General features: G+C 39.3%; 1 protein-coding gene across 2 annotated transcripts in view; it reads right to left on the bottom strand.

Moving 5' to 3' along the window:
- LOC124554889 (zinc finger CCCH-type with G patch domain-containing protein) overlaps positions 1-12,410 on the bottom strand; it is a 172,215-nt gene extending 159,805 nt beyond the window's left edge. For both annotated transcript variants that reach the window (XM_047128565.1, XM_047128566.1), the window contains exon 1: positions 11,929-12,410. In XM_047128565.1, the coding sequence (XP_046984521.1) occupies positions 11,929-11,982 (54 nt within the window). In that variant the 5' untranslated portion in view covers positions 11,983-12,410. The remainder of the gene's footprint in view (positions 1-11,928) is intronic.
- Between the last annotated feature and the right edge of the window lie 5,024 nt (positions 12,411-17,434).

Raw genomic sequence — 17,434 nt, 5'->3', positions numbered from 1 at the left:
CAATGACAGCAACTGAAACACGTGCTGCAATTATCTCCGGGGCGTCTGGTACTAATCGTGCCTGCAGCTGCATCATTCCATCCAGTAGAGGTTGCAAGGTCGACAAACAGGAATAGACAGTCTTCGCTGACTTCCTCACACACTACGCTGTTACCAAAGCTGTGCTCACTGCTGAATCTCTGGAAACTGACAGACTCGTTGTAGAAGGCAACATCTTCAAGCATGGAGCACCACAAATGATGCTCTCTGATTGTGGAGAAGTTTTCAGTCGAAACTAAAATCAAAGGTAATTTCACATAGTGATATCAATAATAGGATGACAACTGCCTATGACACATAGACAAATGGCCTCACCGAATGATTTAATAAAATGTTGGCAGATATGCTCTCAATGTCTGTTGATGTCAAACAGAGATGTTAGATTACAATAATGTGTGTTGTGACATTGCATATAACACAGTAAAGCAAGATAACAAAGGCTTCACACTGTTATTTCCACTCCACGCTTCCGAGGTCGAAACAACAATGGATAACTGTTCCCATTTCAACAGAACGATACTTAGGATTACTACATGAAACACTCCATTACCAAGATCAAAGAAGCAAGATAGCTAGTTCACATACGGATTGTGGATGTCCATGACAAGATCCAAGAGTACTATAATGCCAAGCACTTAGAGAGAGACATCCCAGGAGACTTGGTACACATTTTTATGCCTGTGCAGAGAGTGAGGCAATTGGAAAAGTTACTAAACCATTACTTTGGGTTGTATCATGTCTTGTCAGACATAATATATACGAAGTCAAGGACTATGACCATTCATCAAAAAGAGAAAAGTGCAGCTATGCCAGCAATGTCCATATGAAGCCCTACTACAGACCTCGAGCACTGATTGATGTGGGTGCTTCTCATTCAAGAAAACTGAAGACTGAGGAGCTTATACAGGAGAGGCTGCCTTTGATGTACTTCATAGTGAAGAGAAAATTACAACATGAGCAGGATGCGAGGTTCCACAAGTGCTGCCATACAGAGGATAACTGACAAGATCTATGTCCAGGGTGCTGCATTCAGCTTTGATGACAAATTCTGAAACAGTGGGTCACTGTTTCTCCGGGAGAAGGGGCAATGCCATGAGCTGTACTGCACACAATGTGGCATAGTGGTTAGCATCGCTGGCTGGTATGCTGCAGGACGCTATTTCAAATCCAACCACCAGTGCAGTTATTTAGTATTATCATTTTTGGAAAGTTATCCTAATTTCTTATTCAGGTATACTGGATCTTTGCATTAATAGCAGCATTCTACATCCAGAAGTTCAATTCTGTTTTATTTCTAAGTTGGTGTCTATAATAAAAGTCCTTTGAGTGTTAAGTGTTGTACTTCACTGATGAACCGGCTTTCGGATTTGGGCCTGATAGTGATTACCATGTGACAATATGTTTGTGGTGCACTACTGTGTGTTAAGATAACAACTGAACAATAATATAAAAGACTATGTTCTAACACCAGCACATACATATAATTTTCACTTACAAAATGGTTCAAATGGCTCTGAGCACTATGCGACTTAACTTCTGAGGTCAGCAGTCCCCTAGAACTGAGAACTTAAACCTAACTAACCTAAATTTTCTCAGCATGTTATAGTCTTAGGTGGAGATTTCAATTTACCAGATATAGACTGGGACACTCAGATGTTTAGGACGGGTGGTAGGGACAGAGCATTGAGTGACATTATACTGAGTGCACTATCCGAAAATTACCTCGAGCAATTAAACAGAGAATCGACTCGTGGAGATAACATCTTGGACCTACTGATAACAAACAGACCCGAACTTTTCGACTCTGTATGTGCAGAACAGGGAATCAGTGATCATAAGGCCGTTGCAGCATCCCTGAATATGGAAGTTAATAGGAATATAAAAAAAGGGAGGAAGGTTTATCTGTTTAGCAAGAGTAATAGAAGGCAGATTTCAGACTACCTAACAGATCAAAATGAAAATTTCTGTTCCGACACTGACAATGTTGAGTGTTTATGGAAAAAGTTCAAGGCAATCGTAAAATGCGTTTTAGACAGGTACGTGCCGAGTAAAACTGTGAGGGACGGGAAAAACCCAGCGTGGTACAAGAACAAAGTTAGGAAACTACCGCGAAAGCAAAGAGAGCTTCACTCCAAGTTTAAATGCAGCCAAAACCTCTCAGACAAACAGAAGCTAAACAATGTCAGAGTTAGCGTAAGGAGGGCTATGCGTGAAGCGTTCAGTGAATTCGAAAGTAAAATTCTATGTACCGACTTGACAGAAAATCCTCGGAAGTTCTGGTCTTACGTTAAATCAGTAAGTGGCTCGAAACAGCATATCCAGACACTCCGGGATGATGATGGCATTGAAACAGAGGATGACACGCGTAAAGCTGAAATACTAAACACCTTTTTCCAAAGCTGTTTCACAGAGGAAGACCGCACTGCAGTTCCTTCTCTAAATCCTCGCACAAACGAAAAAATGGCTGACATCGAAGTAAGTGTCCAAGGAATAGAAAAGCAACTGGAACCACTCAACAGAGGAAAGTCCACTGGACCTGACGGGATACCAATTCGATTCTACACAGAGTACGCGAAAGAACTTGCCCCCCTTCTAACAGCCGTGTACCACAAGTCTGTAGAGGAACGGAGGGTTCCAAATGATTGGAAAAGAGCAAAGGTAGTCCCAGTCTTCAAGAAGGGTCGTCGAGCAGATGCGCAAAACTATAGATCTATATCTCTGACGTCGATCTGTTGTAGAATTTTAGAACATGTTTTTTGCTCGAGTATCATGTCGTTTTTGGAAACCCAGAATCTACTATGTAGGAATCAACATGGATTCCGGAAACAGCGATCGTGTGAGACCCAACTCACTTTATTTGTTCATGAGAACCAGAAAATATTAGATACAGGCTCCCAGGTAGATGCTATTTTTCTTGACTTCCGGAAGGCGTTCGATACAGTTCCGCACTGTCGCCTGATAAACAAAGTAAGAGCCTACGGAATATCAGACCAGCTGTGTGGCTGGATTGAAGAGTTTTTAGCAAACAGAACACAGCATGTTGTTATCAATGGAGAGACGTCTACAGACGTTAAAGTAACCTCTAGCATGCCACAGGGGAGTGTTATGGGACCATTGCTTTTCACAATATATATAAATGACCTAGTAGATAGTGTCAGAAGTTCCATGCGGCTTTTCGTGGATGATGCTGTAGTATACAGAGAAGTTGCAGCATTAGAAAATTGTAGCGAAATGCAGGAAGATCTGCAGCGGATAGGCACTTGGTGCAGGGAGTGGCAACTGACCCTTAACATAGACAAATGTAATGTATTGCGAATACATAGAAAGAAGGATCTTTTACTGTATGATTATATGATAGCGGAACAAACACTGGTAGCAGTTACTTCTGTAAAATATCTGGGAGTATGCGTGCGGAACAATTTGAAGTGGAATGATCATATAAAATTAATTGTTGGTAACGCGGGTACCAGGTTGAGATTCATTGGGAGAGTCCTTAGAAAATGTAGTCCATCAACAAAGGAGGTGGCTTACAAAACACTCGTTCGACCTATACTTGAGTATTGCTCATCAGTGTGGGATCTGTACCAGATCGGGTTGACGGAGGAGATAGAGAAGATCCAAAGGAGAGCGGTGCGTTTCGTCACAGCGTTCTTTGGTAACCGTGATAGCATTACGGAGATGTTTATCAAACTCAAGTGGCAGACTCTGCAAGAGAGGCGCTCTGCATCGCGGTGTAGCTTGCTCGCCAGGTTTCGAGAGGGTGCGTTTCTTGATGAGGTATCGAATATATTGCTTCCCCCTACTTATACCTCCCGAGGAGATCACGAATGTAAAATTAGAGAGATTAGAGCGCGCACGGAGGCTTTCAGACAGTCGTTCTTCCCGCGAACCATACGCGACTGGAACAGGAAAGGGAGGTAATGACAGTGGCACGTAAAGTGCCCTCCGCCACACACTGTTGGGTGGCTTGCGGAGTATAAATGTAGATGTAGAAGGACATCACACACATCCATGCCTGAGGCAGGATTCGAACCTGCGACCGTAGCGGTCGCGCAGCTCCAGACTGTAGCGCCTAGAACAGCTCGGCCACTCCAGCTGGCTTTTCAATTACATTCAGATGTATTTAACCCCACAAAAATGGGTGAAATTGTAATCAATTTTTATCATGGCATTACAAATCAGTTCTAGATTTGTTCAACAATAGAGATTCCACTTCAAGTACATTCCAGTTGCTACCAACCTGAAGAAGGCAAACATCCATTTTCACATTAGCTGGAAATTAGTAACCCAACAGAGAATTGTGCAGTGATCAATCTTAGCCCAAAATATCAACCTCACCCTGTCCTGTGGTATGTATTATCAAACTGAGGTTTTATCTAGTTTTTGATTACATCTCAGAGTGTGTCTGGTGGTTGACAGAAGGCCAGGATATAAGTTCATGCCCTCTATTAATAATGAATCTTGCCCAAACAATCTCGGAAGCAGCTGCAATTTCTGTGCTGGTGTATTTGAGTTTCTTGTCTACTGTAAACAATACACCACATCCACTTCCCAATAGCCTGTCCATTGGATATACACTCAGATTTACTCCAAAAATCTCACTGCTGTCAATAATGGGGTTTTGCCAGCTTTCTGCATCTGAGCTCCACTGCTTTTTAAGAATGCTTCAAACCTTAGTACTTTTTTGCCAATGGTTTGGCTACTGAACACGAGGATTTTCATTATCTCATCTGTGGGAGACATCTCTTTGAATCATACACTAATACTTCATGGTTTCAAACATATTTCATTATCTGTATTTGATGGAGAGTCAGAGTTGCTTAATCTTATTTTTGTAAAGAAACACTACAGTTCCCAACCATATGGCTCATATCTAGCAAGTTGCAGCCTACCTCCAAAGCCTTCCACTCGACTCAGAACCAATAGCAACAATCAGTTCTCAAGACAATTTAGTTGATTGTTATCTTTGCTGAAATTCCATGGGCACAGTCAGTCTTCTCAGTCAGATACTGGAATGATCCAACTGTAACCTTGGAACCAATATGATGAGCATCATTAATTCCAATGTGCACCACAATTTGTAGCTCTTTGAAACGTATTTCCTCAATGGATGCCAGAACTCTTTATCAATATATTTAACGAGGACCCCCAGGCATACCAAACTGAGTTCACTGTAATGACCGAATTATGAAGAGTTGCCATAAAAAAAGAAAAATCAGTAAGTATGAATATTACGAGTAAGCCTTTTAACTTATAAATGTACAGTGCAAGTCACTTTTGTTAGCCCATTAAGAGTTAATATACATTGAGAAACAACTGATATCATGCATACTGATTGGAAATTGGAAGTAAGAAGTGATGCAGTCATGTACCATCTGTACGCTAACAGCCCCAAATGCATTATATAGAGCCCTTCAAATGACAGGCAAGCCAAAGTTCCAAACAGAGGAGAGTTCCACACGGAGGAGAATTGCAGACAGCAGTCTTGGATGATCAACAGCCTAAAGCAGATACTACGTGAGTGACCACTATGCTCAATTAATTAAGCTTGTACACAAAGAATGAGTTACAGAGCTTGCCGATTTGTATCTCTGACCTAGGGTTATCGGATTACATCGTACATTTGTCTACATGCATCTATGTCTGTATGTCACTTTCATTGTGACAAGTACTTTAAATTAAGGATTTCATTATAGCAGTAGAATCTGACACTTTCATGGTTTGTAGCCTTTAGTACCACACATAGCTGTGTATATTCGAATTCTAATAAGTTATAGGCCGGGGACATATTTGTTCTGGTAATTGCTTGCAGAATCTAGTATGCCTCATCTAAGTTTTACACTGAAGTTCTAAACCAGTGTCTGTGTTGTTCTGCACGTTCACTGCAAACACGTCACGAAGCAATAAAAAGCATCACAGTAAGTCAATCCAGTGTCTCATTTCCTTATCATCACCGTATCTACTCCTTACCTAACATCCAAGTCATTCTGTTCTGTCATCAGCTTGACACCACTGCCATTTCACTCCTTTACACAACTGTTAGTGTACCGAGAAACAGATGACCTAAACTCCAGCATCACCTGTATATTATTTAATAATATTTAAGATTACTTACTTTTTAATTGAATATAAGCCTACCAATTACATTATACTGTTCTCTTGTTATTTGTTTTTAGTACATCACTCATTGAACATTTGAGAAATTTGTTCACTCAGTTTGGGTGTTAGATTATAAGTTCGCCCAGTCTCAGTTGTAAATTCCATGGGAGACAGCTTCCTTAGCACATTTTTAAGTGGCATCCAAACTTGATCCTTCTCAATTTTTTCAAAAGATGTCCTTGGTCCTGGAGGGTGATAAAATACATGTACATCTGGGTTTTGACATTCAATATTATCAACTTCGCCAATCCACCACTGCTCATTGTAAACACAAGCCACTATGTCTTTATTTTGAAGAACCGGTTGTACAAGTTTTCCACACTGATGAAGTTCACTATCAGGCGAAGTTGATGTGATCTTACATTTCAATAAGTTGTGTGAATGGGGTACAAAACAATGAAAAGATCGAGTGCCTTTAATCTTCCGACAAGTGTTGGACCTTTCCTTCAAGACACTGTCATAGACTTCTTGTATTTCCTCACATTGTACAAAAACATAAGTAATTCCTTTGATATGTTTTTTACAGAATTCAAACATTTCTTGAGGTGTTATGATATGACTGTCATCGGTCCGCTGCAGACTTGCTTTTGTGACAGCTCACTTTGTTGTACCCCCGACGCCATTACATCTTCCCATGGCATGAAGCGAAAAAGTGCCATTCTACATCAAACCCAAAATCTTCTTTATGAAAGGAGATGTTAATAATTTTTTTTGTTTTTTTATTGACTTGCTGACCCATCTGAAAAGTAAATCAGTTTTTTTTTTTTATAGAAGGGTGGTGCTGTTTAATGTAGTTTGTTAATTTTAGTTGAAAAATGTGCATTGCTGTAGTGTTGTGTTCAAGGTAATCACTTATGACACAAAAGCTGTGGCTCATTAGTTTATCTTCATCTTTATAATAGAATACAGGTGGCTGAACTGTGGCATGTCTGTTTACCCAGTGGTGCCCTTGTACTTCATCTTTAACAACAAAGGAATAATTTTCAGAAAAGTCAGGAAGAACTAAGCATTCATCAGCTGCCAAGGTTTGCTTTTTGTCTTTCAAAAATTTACTTTGAGCTTTTGCAATAAAATTACGTATTTTCAGATTTTCAAGGTTAGCCGCCAACACTTCAAAAAACACTTCTCATGATTTTATGACTGTCACCAATTGAGTTCTGTCTTGTGTCACCCATTGTTTGTATTTTATATTGTCAGGCATCAAATCACCTTCTTCGGATTTTCCAACCATGTCAAGTAAGGCTTGTTTGCCTGGAGAATCTTCACATTTTGCCTTTATCACACAATTGTAACTGTCAATATTGCATACCATAACTTCCAAAACGTCTTTATAGTCAACTCTAAGGTTGGCCCCATCTATCATCAACTTTATGTTCTGATGATACAAACAAACACAAACATTATGGGTGTCAGGTGTCCCTGCAACAATACACCATCTTGATCTCAACTCACAAAACTTTGATCTTCCAATTTTAATTTCAGGATTTTCTTTTTTAAATTCAGTGAATAGTTCATTTAAATTACACAATATTAGCCTTCTTTGTCTTTGAATCTTAGAACCATTTTCTTTCACAGAAACACCATAATACTTAATAACCTTATTGACTGTGTTTTCATCTACCAAATTAGTGCACTTTTCTCTTGTAATGCTGGTAAAATTCCCTGTTCTTTTACTAATTGCCTTGTTAACTTAACAAGAAGCTCTGACACATTAAATTCATCACTAAATTTTGCTTGACACCAAGAATTAGGCAGTAAATTGATAATCTTAATTTTATCCTCTTTGTTTGAAGTACAGCATTTAGTTTTTCTATCAAATCATCATACTCAGTTGGTGAAGTTTTAGAATTTCCATCTGTTTTAGTACAAATTGTATTTTGAAATGAAACTTCGAAATTCTTTTTGACTGTAGTTGCCACTTTGTCAATTTTTGTATTCAAGGTATTTGGTCTTTTATCTTGACTTAGTTTTCTAATTTTACTAACAGGCGATATACCCATGATTCCACAAGCTGTACCTACTTTTTTAATGGTTGCTGATAAATCACAAAATTCTGTATCTGAGATTTCATTATCCTTTCTCTTGGAATTACAAATATCTTAGAATAACATGTTGGATATAATGGTTTTCCTGGTATGAGATTGACAAAAGGTCTTTTATTTATAGAATAATGATCAAATGTTATTTCTCGCAGACGTTTTGTTATAGGTTTCATATGTTTCTCAAAAGGGTCCATGCAAGTCCGACCAAAAATATGATGAAAATTTTTAAAGTATTTCATTTCGCGGTACTTTGACCTCTAGGCTGGCTCGTAGGTAAAACAACACTTTTTCTTCTTCACTGTAATCTTCGATTAAAGTAATGTCTTTAGGATACACTGTATACACACTTTTATGACATGCTTCATTAATAACAGCACCTACAGATTACTGAGACACCATTCTCCACTGCACACTTCAAGAACTTATAGCTAAATAAGTGTGAGCAGACAATTGTTGGTGTAAGGGAAATTGATATACGTCATTTGATTAGCCTACCAGATATTGCAGATGTTAAAAAGCGTATTTTTGACTCGTGTTTGTAATCTTTTTTCCATTACTTCCAACTGAATCTCAAAGTTGTAATTTATAACGAAGTTTGATATCATAAAGGTCTATTAACTGTGAAATTTTCAGATTTTTATCTGGTCCCCCAACAAAGATGTTGCAGGCCACAAAATGGAAAAATTTAAAAAAATCCATTTTTTAAAATAATGTATTTTTTAAGTGTAGGCTGCTCACCATTGATACTCTATAAAAAGTAACTATACTATAGCCTACAGTGTAATAGCCGAAAAAATATTAAAGGTGAGAAATTAATCTTTCTTTGGAAAACTGCTGTTCAAAAATTGAGTTTTTTTTTAAATTTGGGGCTGATAACTTTGAACTAATAAAAATATATTAAAGAATACATTCAGCTACGTGATAATGATGTTAATTTGTAGCCAAGAGTGTGCTGAACTAAATGCATTTTATCTGAAAGACTTAGGGCGATCCACTACTGAATAATTGTAAAAAATGTAGACGCTAGGAAATATGAAAAAACACATGCGGCCTGGAACAAATATGGCCGCCATTTAAAAATAATAAACAATAATTTTTTTTACAAAAATATTTTTGTGACTACTAAAATTGGGGAATTCACCCAACAAACATAAAATTTTTCTGAGATGGTCAAGTAACCAGTGCTGGACCACTTGGTATGGATTGACCTGTGTTGCTGGGTCGGTGTTATTTTCTGTACATGTGTTGGTGGTTGATGTTTTGGTATCGACACTTGGGGTTGATTCATGTATCTTAGGGGAAGTACTCGGTTTCAATTTTTTTGGTATCGGTAGTTGTATTTGAGCTGCATAGGTCATGGGAAGTGACCGATTTCAATTTGTTGTCGTAGCTGTGTGTGTTTGGCATTATGAGCTGTTGTTGACCTATATACGTCAAGGGAAATGTTTGATTTCAATGTGTCATCATAGCTATGTTTTTTGGTATCGTGTGTTGCAGTTGACCTATCTAGGACAAGGGAAGTGGCCGTTTCCAATTTTTGTTGTTTTTGGTGTTGGTTTTGTGGTATTGATAGTTGCGGTGTGATCATTTTTGGAGTAGTTGGTTTTTATTTTATGGTATCGACAATTGCGGTTGAGCTATGTAGGTGACAGGAAGTGACCGATTCCTGTCAATATTGTAAGTGTAGCGAAATTTTGGAATTTTGTGGTGTTTTTATGTCATCGTTTTGTATGGTTTGAGATTGTGGTGTGTTTATATTTAGTTTGTCCCCACCCAAAAACCCCCAATTTCCACTCGCTGGTCATGTTAGTTTGATTATATTTTTGGAGAGAGATGTGTTGGTCGGTTTTCTATGTATTTTCATGTTTGTTGTTGTTTATGTAATGACATTATAGGCGCCATATTAAAGACGTTGAAAATGGTCGTTTCCGCCCTATTGGTGACGTCATGGGACAAAGCAGACGGGTGGAATCTGACGCTTCTGTAATCCTCCAAGTTCTCCCTGTCTCTGCCTTCCCTGTTCATTACACTTAGCCCTATCACTGACTCACCACTCACAGTCAAGTCCAAGTGTAGTGATAAGTCCTGTGTTTCCTGGAGATGAAACAGTATGCTTGGGAGAGAAGAGTACATTAACTAACCTATTCGCATAACAGGGAAAACATTACTAAGTATTTCACTAAAAGATCTAAACATAATCATGGAACAACAGCCGGTTAGGACTTACACTTACTACGAAAATACAAACAATAAACTCAAAACAGAATTTGTCAGGAAATAAAGTTGCACAATTAACTACCACAGGAGATGGAAAAGATTGTTAAAATACAAGTGTTTGAAAAAAAGTTTCTTTATAAATAATGCATGCTACACAATCAAAGATTACTTAAATGGTTCAGAATAGTGGCTAATAATGAAAGGGGATAACTACATCACCTTGTCAAATTACAATGCTATAATGGTTTTGCAAGAAAATCATGTGCCAAGATCTGCAATAGCATAAGATGGTAATATCTTGTCATTCTTCTGAGTTCAACATATCATTCATCATGGGCTGGAGGGGGGTTGTCGTGCTGTCTTAGTTTTTCAGGTGGACTGAGAGGACATGCAGATTGAGGTTGGGAATAGTGGCATGGAACGTGTACTGGCCAGGAGTCGGTTTTCTAAATGAACTGGAGTTAGTGCAAGGGGTGGGCTTATAGATGCAAGTGCCTCGTTCTAGAGCCATAAGTGGGGATCAATGATATGTGCAGCAATGAAGAGCATTTAAGAACATTGTACAATCAGGACCAACTGAATTAGGCAGTGCTGTTGTTTAGACAATGACCTGATATTTGGATGGATGGAGCTTCCTCTGCCTGGACATCCTGATCTAGATTTTCTGTGGTCTTCCTAAGTACCGTCTGGCAAATGATGGGATGGTACTTTCAAGACCACAGCTGACCATCTGTCCTATCCCCTTAAAGCATGCCTTTATATTCTGTACGCATAATTTTTGTGCTGTTTATTGTCGTCGTATTAAGATGACAGATACTTTATCATTGTAAATTTATCCCTGCATGTGGATGAATAACTAAATAAACACAAAACCAGAAATGTAAGATGAATGAATATCAACAGCCAACTCCACTGCATTCAAATAACATAGAAAGTATGTGAAATGTGTGATTGAAACTGTTACACACTTTAGAAAAACTAACATCAATTCTACTACTTCATCGTACGATGACTGCCACAGCTCCACTTCTACTGGAAAAAACAAACTGTTTGTATTGCTTGATATGAATCGAACCAGCATGATCACAGCCGCATTTGAGTGCACTTTGTAAATCAGTAGAATGATAATGAATTTCACGAGGGCAGAATTGGCTGGTAAAGGATAGGTGAGGAAGAACGTAAATGACTTTGACATGAAACTAAAGCATAACTTTGTTTCACGTCAAAGTATTCGTTAAACTAAAAATGTAAACGAACATAAAGCGCAGATTTCTACGCGTTTATAATCAAGTGCTAATACAACACATAATTTGCAAATAATTAAATCAGCTAAGACATTCAAACACATGGAGGGGGAAAGCTGACAGCACTAGAAAGTATGCAAAAGGATACTAATCTCCACTATCCAACAACATTTTCTGGCTAAAGGGTAGGAAAAAATGAATAACAATGAAAATAAGGTAATGCTTACCTGCTCTTCATACTTTTTCAGGGAATCTGCCAGTTCTTCATACTCGGTTGTCATGGTTTTGCAGCACTTTACCTACTTGGCATATCCTAATTAAAATGCAAATATTAAAACTGTATTAAGCAATAAATACGACTTAAATTTCGGAAAATCCCTTGGCAGCGGTAACGTTTATGTGGTGATACTTTACTCTATTCAACTGAAGGTCGAATTCGAGATGGAAATATAAGAGTTTACGGTCGCCAATAAGCAAAACGTTGAGAAAACAAATCAGAATTGAATATTCAGTTACTGATAATAGCCAAACAACACAGATACACTTAACGACATCACACGAATTTAACTGAACCACAATACCTATGTTCGAATATATGCAAACATATTTCTATACAACATAACCAAAACACCATAGCACATATTTCGCGGATATACAAAATAAACAAACTTCGTCTGTTGGTAGTATAGGACAGTAACTTGCAAAGATCTTCACTTGCTCCCATGTTGCAAAGATCAAACAGCGATCACTGCGTCGCTCTAACTGGCGCTGATTTTTCATTAGCCTCTCAGCATTATCATACGTAATTATGTATTAAATATTCATCTAGAAAAAAGTGTAAGTATTCCATAAGTATGCATGATTGTCACACTCACGTATACGCATAGTACATAATGTAGTTATCGGCTAACTGATACATGGGCTAGAGTTGTCAGGCGTACCGATTAATAGTGCTAGTTTCGAATTTCAAGTCCCGGTGTCCCGGCTACGTTCAAATATATAGTCTTTTGATTCTTAACAATATCTGTATTGTCTAACAGGTAGGTATCCCTATACTCGACGCGCAACACGTCCAGTTCCTCACAATCATGTAATTGCAACTCCCAGTCTGTAAGCGTACACGAGACTAATTCTTATTGTATTCGGCTAATTAGAAGACGTTTCACAACAAAGTCTGAAAAGACGATACTTATGTAAATATCATATATTTCTACAGCTTCTGTCTGCAGTTTGCTGCCGATGTAAGTGAATTTTGTTAAAGTTAGAAATTACAGTACAACATCTTTGTGAAGGACTCATCTCACTCTAGTACTGCTCTGTCATGTCGGCAGAAGACGACAGATATCGTGCTTTTCCTCCTGGTTCCCAGCACTTGCAATCTAACAGTCAGGCATGGATTAAATACACTACTGGCGTTTAAAATGTCATTGGTTTTCTACTTATTGAGCCACTGCCATCTGAATTTATTTTGTTTAGTATTTATCACTAAGAGTAATACCATACTTGAACGTGAGCATCCTTACAGTAGACAATCTCGAAACCTTGTTATTTCCGGGTGATATTTCGCCTGTAGCGGATGATCAGCCAAAGTTTAATTGTCAGCAATCCACTACATTATGTTAATTGCTTAGCCTTACACTGATCCTTCACTCTCACTCCCCTCTAAGACGAACTCTTTAAAAAGTTGTTAAATTGTACGTAAAATGTAGTTTTTTTAAATTTGATGATGAAGTTTCTAAACACCATATTTTATAATGTTTTAGACCTATCCACAATGCCAAAGAGAATTTTCTGACAAATACAGCGAGAAATATATACTTATTAAAAAAAGAAAAAAGACAGAGCAGACTATGAAGCTTTCTGGAAACTCTGTAATACATATTAAAGTACTGGTCATGGAGGAAGTGCAGACATAAAGGATCACATTGTAAAAGAGAAACATAAATCCAATGTATCATCCTCAAATATGAATAAAACTCTCATAAATTATTTAAACACAACAGTTTAGAAGAAGAAAAAATAGTGGCAACAGAATTGTGTTTTGCATACCCTGTGGTCAAAAAACATCAGTATTTTACTTCTATGGAGTGTTTTAAAAACTTAATATAAAAATATTTAATGACTCAAAAAATGCTGTTCAGTGTAGCTCAGCTAGAATAAAACCAACAGCATGCCTTTATGATGCACACAGTGCCTTGCCCCCTCTCATATTTATATCTTACTCTGAGTAATTCGATTTGAGGAAGTAAGGCCGAGTATTGTCATTACAAGGCTAGTATTGAGAACTGAGAAGATATGAATATTTTCCTCTTTAATTGCATGTGGTGAAAAGTTGCTATTGCTTCACACGCGGACTCCACCGCAGCGTCTCTTATCACCTGGGTGGTCCGGTGACAGGCGGGTACTGCTGATCTTGGAAGGGTTACGCCGACGAGTGTGAGGGAGTCGAGTGGATGCTGTCCAGACGCTGACATTGTCATAAGAGCGGGGGTGACACGCCCACAGGGGCCTGAAGGAGAGGCTGGGGCAAGAGATTCCGTTACTTCACAGAAACTTAGTGAAAACACTTTCTGACGGGCTACCAGCGAGGTGTGGGAATGACTTCTCTTGGTGGGCAAATTCCTGCGTTTTCTGCAAAATCATAACTGTGATTGGCTTGTTCAGGGGATAGCTCCGTGATGTAGCAAAATCGGCGCAGAAATTGGCGCCAAGTATATCCAATGGCGGAATAGTACTGCTTTGGCAATAGAGTGGAATTTTCCGCCGGTTTTGGAGTTGCTGATTGGAACGTTTAACCACGGCCACTGTTGTGGGGGCGGGAATGTTCTGTGTTCTGCTTGTACGGGTGCTCTTGACGGATTCGGCTCTCGCCTTTCGCTCGGAGTAGGTTACAAGACTGTGCTCTCGCTGCTCTGGACAGCCTGCCTTCTGTTGGCTGTCTAATATACTTTCATTTAATTGTAACTGTTTGACGAAGTTGCTGAAGTTTCGTCTTCAACTTAACTTACCGAGTACAGTTGGCAATTGAGCGTTCTACGTACAAGTGGCCTATGTTGTCCGTCTTGAGCAGTTTTGGCTAAAGTTGACTGTATTGGAGTTACTGTGTGACTTCGCTTGTTAAAATCCATCACTGTACCGCCAGTGATTGTGTGGCGAGCCTTCTTCGTCTGCCTCAGAGGCGCATTTGTGTTGCCAGGAAGTCTTTAGTCTGGTACAACCAGACCAGGATAATTTGCTTCGGGATATACTCGTGACATTATCATCACCACGACGGGACGTCGAAGCAACCAGCCATCGCCTCCGGTATGCCAGATCCTGTCCTTGCAGTTAAGAAGACAGCTTGGTAATGTATGTCTGCAGCACCGGCAGATTAGGGAATTTTGCTATGTGACAATCAGAGCTCAGCAGAGTGCGCCTGTTCCCGTCTTTTCTAACGTGGTTCTGTCTTGGATGTTCATTGTCTGAGTTCTCACTACTGTAGCAACAATTAATGTTGGGTTGGCTGCGTGTTTTTCTTAAGATTTGAGTTGCAAGGAATTGGCTCCACATACCACTTGGTCATAAATGTCACAATTTAGTTTATGAACAACTTCACCTTCACAGCATTTATTTGAGTATCCAATTTGACATACTGTAAATGTCTCATGTGTTTTGTTTATTATTTTGAGTTTATTCATAATAAATCACATTGTTATTTTGAACAGAACATTCATTCTGTTGATCGGTAGAGCAACCCTTTCATTTATCACTATGTTAATGAAACTTTCCTTTAGCAAATTAATTTCTATCAAATTAAATTATTGCAGGTGCCCAACTCATTTCTACTCTACTTGCGGTGTCGATTACAGTCAGTTCGCGTTTCTCCTTAATCCATGTGCAACAGCAAAAGTCGGAGTTAGAAAAGGGGGGGGGGCTTACAGCATCATTTTCATATGAAGATTCTAGATGAATTTTGTGTTAAATACACTGCTAGACCTGCACCTCGCATGAAATGGCAACTCTTAGCCTCGGATCTTTCCTGTGAATCACTGATAAGCAAACAGTATTCCAGTATTCTCAGTAGGAACATTCAAATTTTTGTCTCTACTTTTTTAATGATTAATACGTTCTTTTTCTGGTAGTTATGAGATTAGTTTTTAATTAGCGGCGCATGATTACAGTCTTTTGTTTTCAGTGTTTTTTGTTTGTTCATTGTTTTTTGTGTTTCTTTGATGTGGTGTCTGTAGCACATCACACTCTGTCGGGTTTTTGTGCGGTTTCTCTACCACAACAAATCGTGCATGTAATTACAGCATTGGAACGGCGTTGTTGAAATTTTATGTCTATGTGTAAAAATATAGGAAGTATTATTTTTTTGTGCATTTTAGATAAATTTGTTTTTCATAAATGATCACGAAAAGTAAGGCACGACTATTAACGAGCGAAGCTAAAACAAAAGAGGATAGCATAATGGATAAGGGGCAGGTTGCTAACGGGGATAAGTTCAGAGATGAGATGGGCACATTTTTAGTAGAACAGGACGACAGAGTCATTGATGAGGAAGGTGATTTGGACGCATCTTAGACCAACGTCGCGGCCGTGATTATGATAGTGAGGTAGAGGATGAAACAGACAGGCACACAGGTCGAGACGGTAGCAGAAGTTTATAGTCAAACGAACCAGTGCAGACAGAGGCCAGTTCGGTCACGTCAGAGCTCTAGCGCCCAGGTGTCCAGAGTTACATCGCCCATGTGGGACGAGGATTAAAACGACGACATTAACCCAATACTGAGCTTCCTACGATCAATGAAAGAAGAAGCTGACGAACAACGTAAGAAGAAGAAGGAAGAAGCTGACGAACAGCGTAAGGACACTCAGGCAATAATTTCGCATATAGGGGAAATTCGTGAGGACTTACTAACAATAAAGAAAGAATGTGGGGAAGTAAAACAAATGTCAATGGCTGCACAAAAAGTAGCAGGCCTGACCAAAACGGCAGCAATAGCGGCAATGAAAGTCGCGGAAGCAACTGCTAAACTCGCAGGGCGCTTGCGACGTACTACACAAGCCCACTCAAAATCCCTAGCGTTCTTAAAAACTCAGGGTAATATCGCGGTTACGAACACAACGAAACGAATGGAAGAAGTAGAGAGTCGGATAGCAAAACTAGAGCGAAACGGGCACACGAGCACTGCGCGTTCGGATACCAATGATGGAGTACACAGAACTGTGTCTCCGAGGTAAAGCCCGCCGTGCTCTAGCCCAGTGACAGAGTGCGGAACTAACAATGCATACGCAGAAACAGTGAGTAATAGCTCCAATAATTGCAGCCCACTTAGGAGAGTGAATTCTGAAAGATCAGGACACTCAGCAGACGTGCAAGTATCGGAAACGAGTGACTACGCCAGTGAGAGGATCGGACAAGATTTTGATCACAATCACTTCCTGTCGATACTAAAATTCCATAAGTTCAAAGATAATAGAGGGTCGATGCATCCCAAGAGCTGGGTGATGCAGTTTACAAATTCATTAGCGTCATCATGGCCAATCCAGGCAAAATTAGAATTCATGTGCGGGCACATCGAAGGCCAAGCCGCGGAAAAGATGCGGGACGTGGCAGCGACGTGTCGGACTTATCAGGAATTTGTTGGTGCATTCCTGCGGACCTATTGGTCAAAGGAAACGCAAGACAGGATTAAAGAGGAAATAATATTTTGTCCTGAACCAGAAGTGTCCGGGCAACGGAGCGCAACC

Source organism: Schistocerca americana, chromosome X, assembly GCF_021461395.2.
Source record: "Schistocerca americana isolate TAMUIC-IGC-003095 chromosome X, iqSchAmer2.1, whole genome shotgun sequence".
NCBI lineage: Eukaryota > Metazoa > Arthropoda > Insecta > Orthoptera > Acrididae > Schistocerca > Schistocerca americana.
This window is presented reverse-complemented; position numbering and strand designations above follow the sequence as displayed.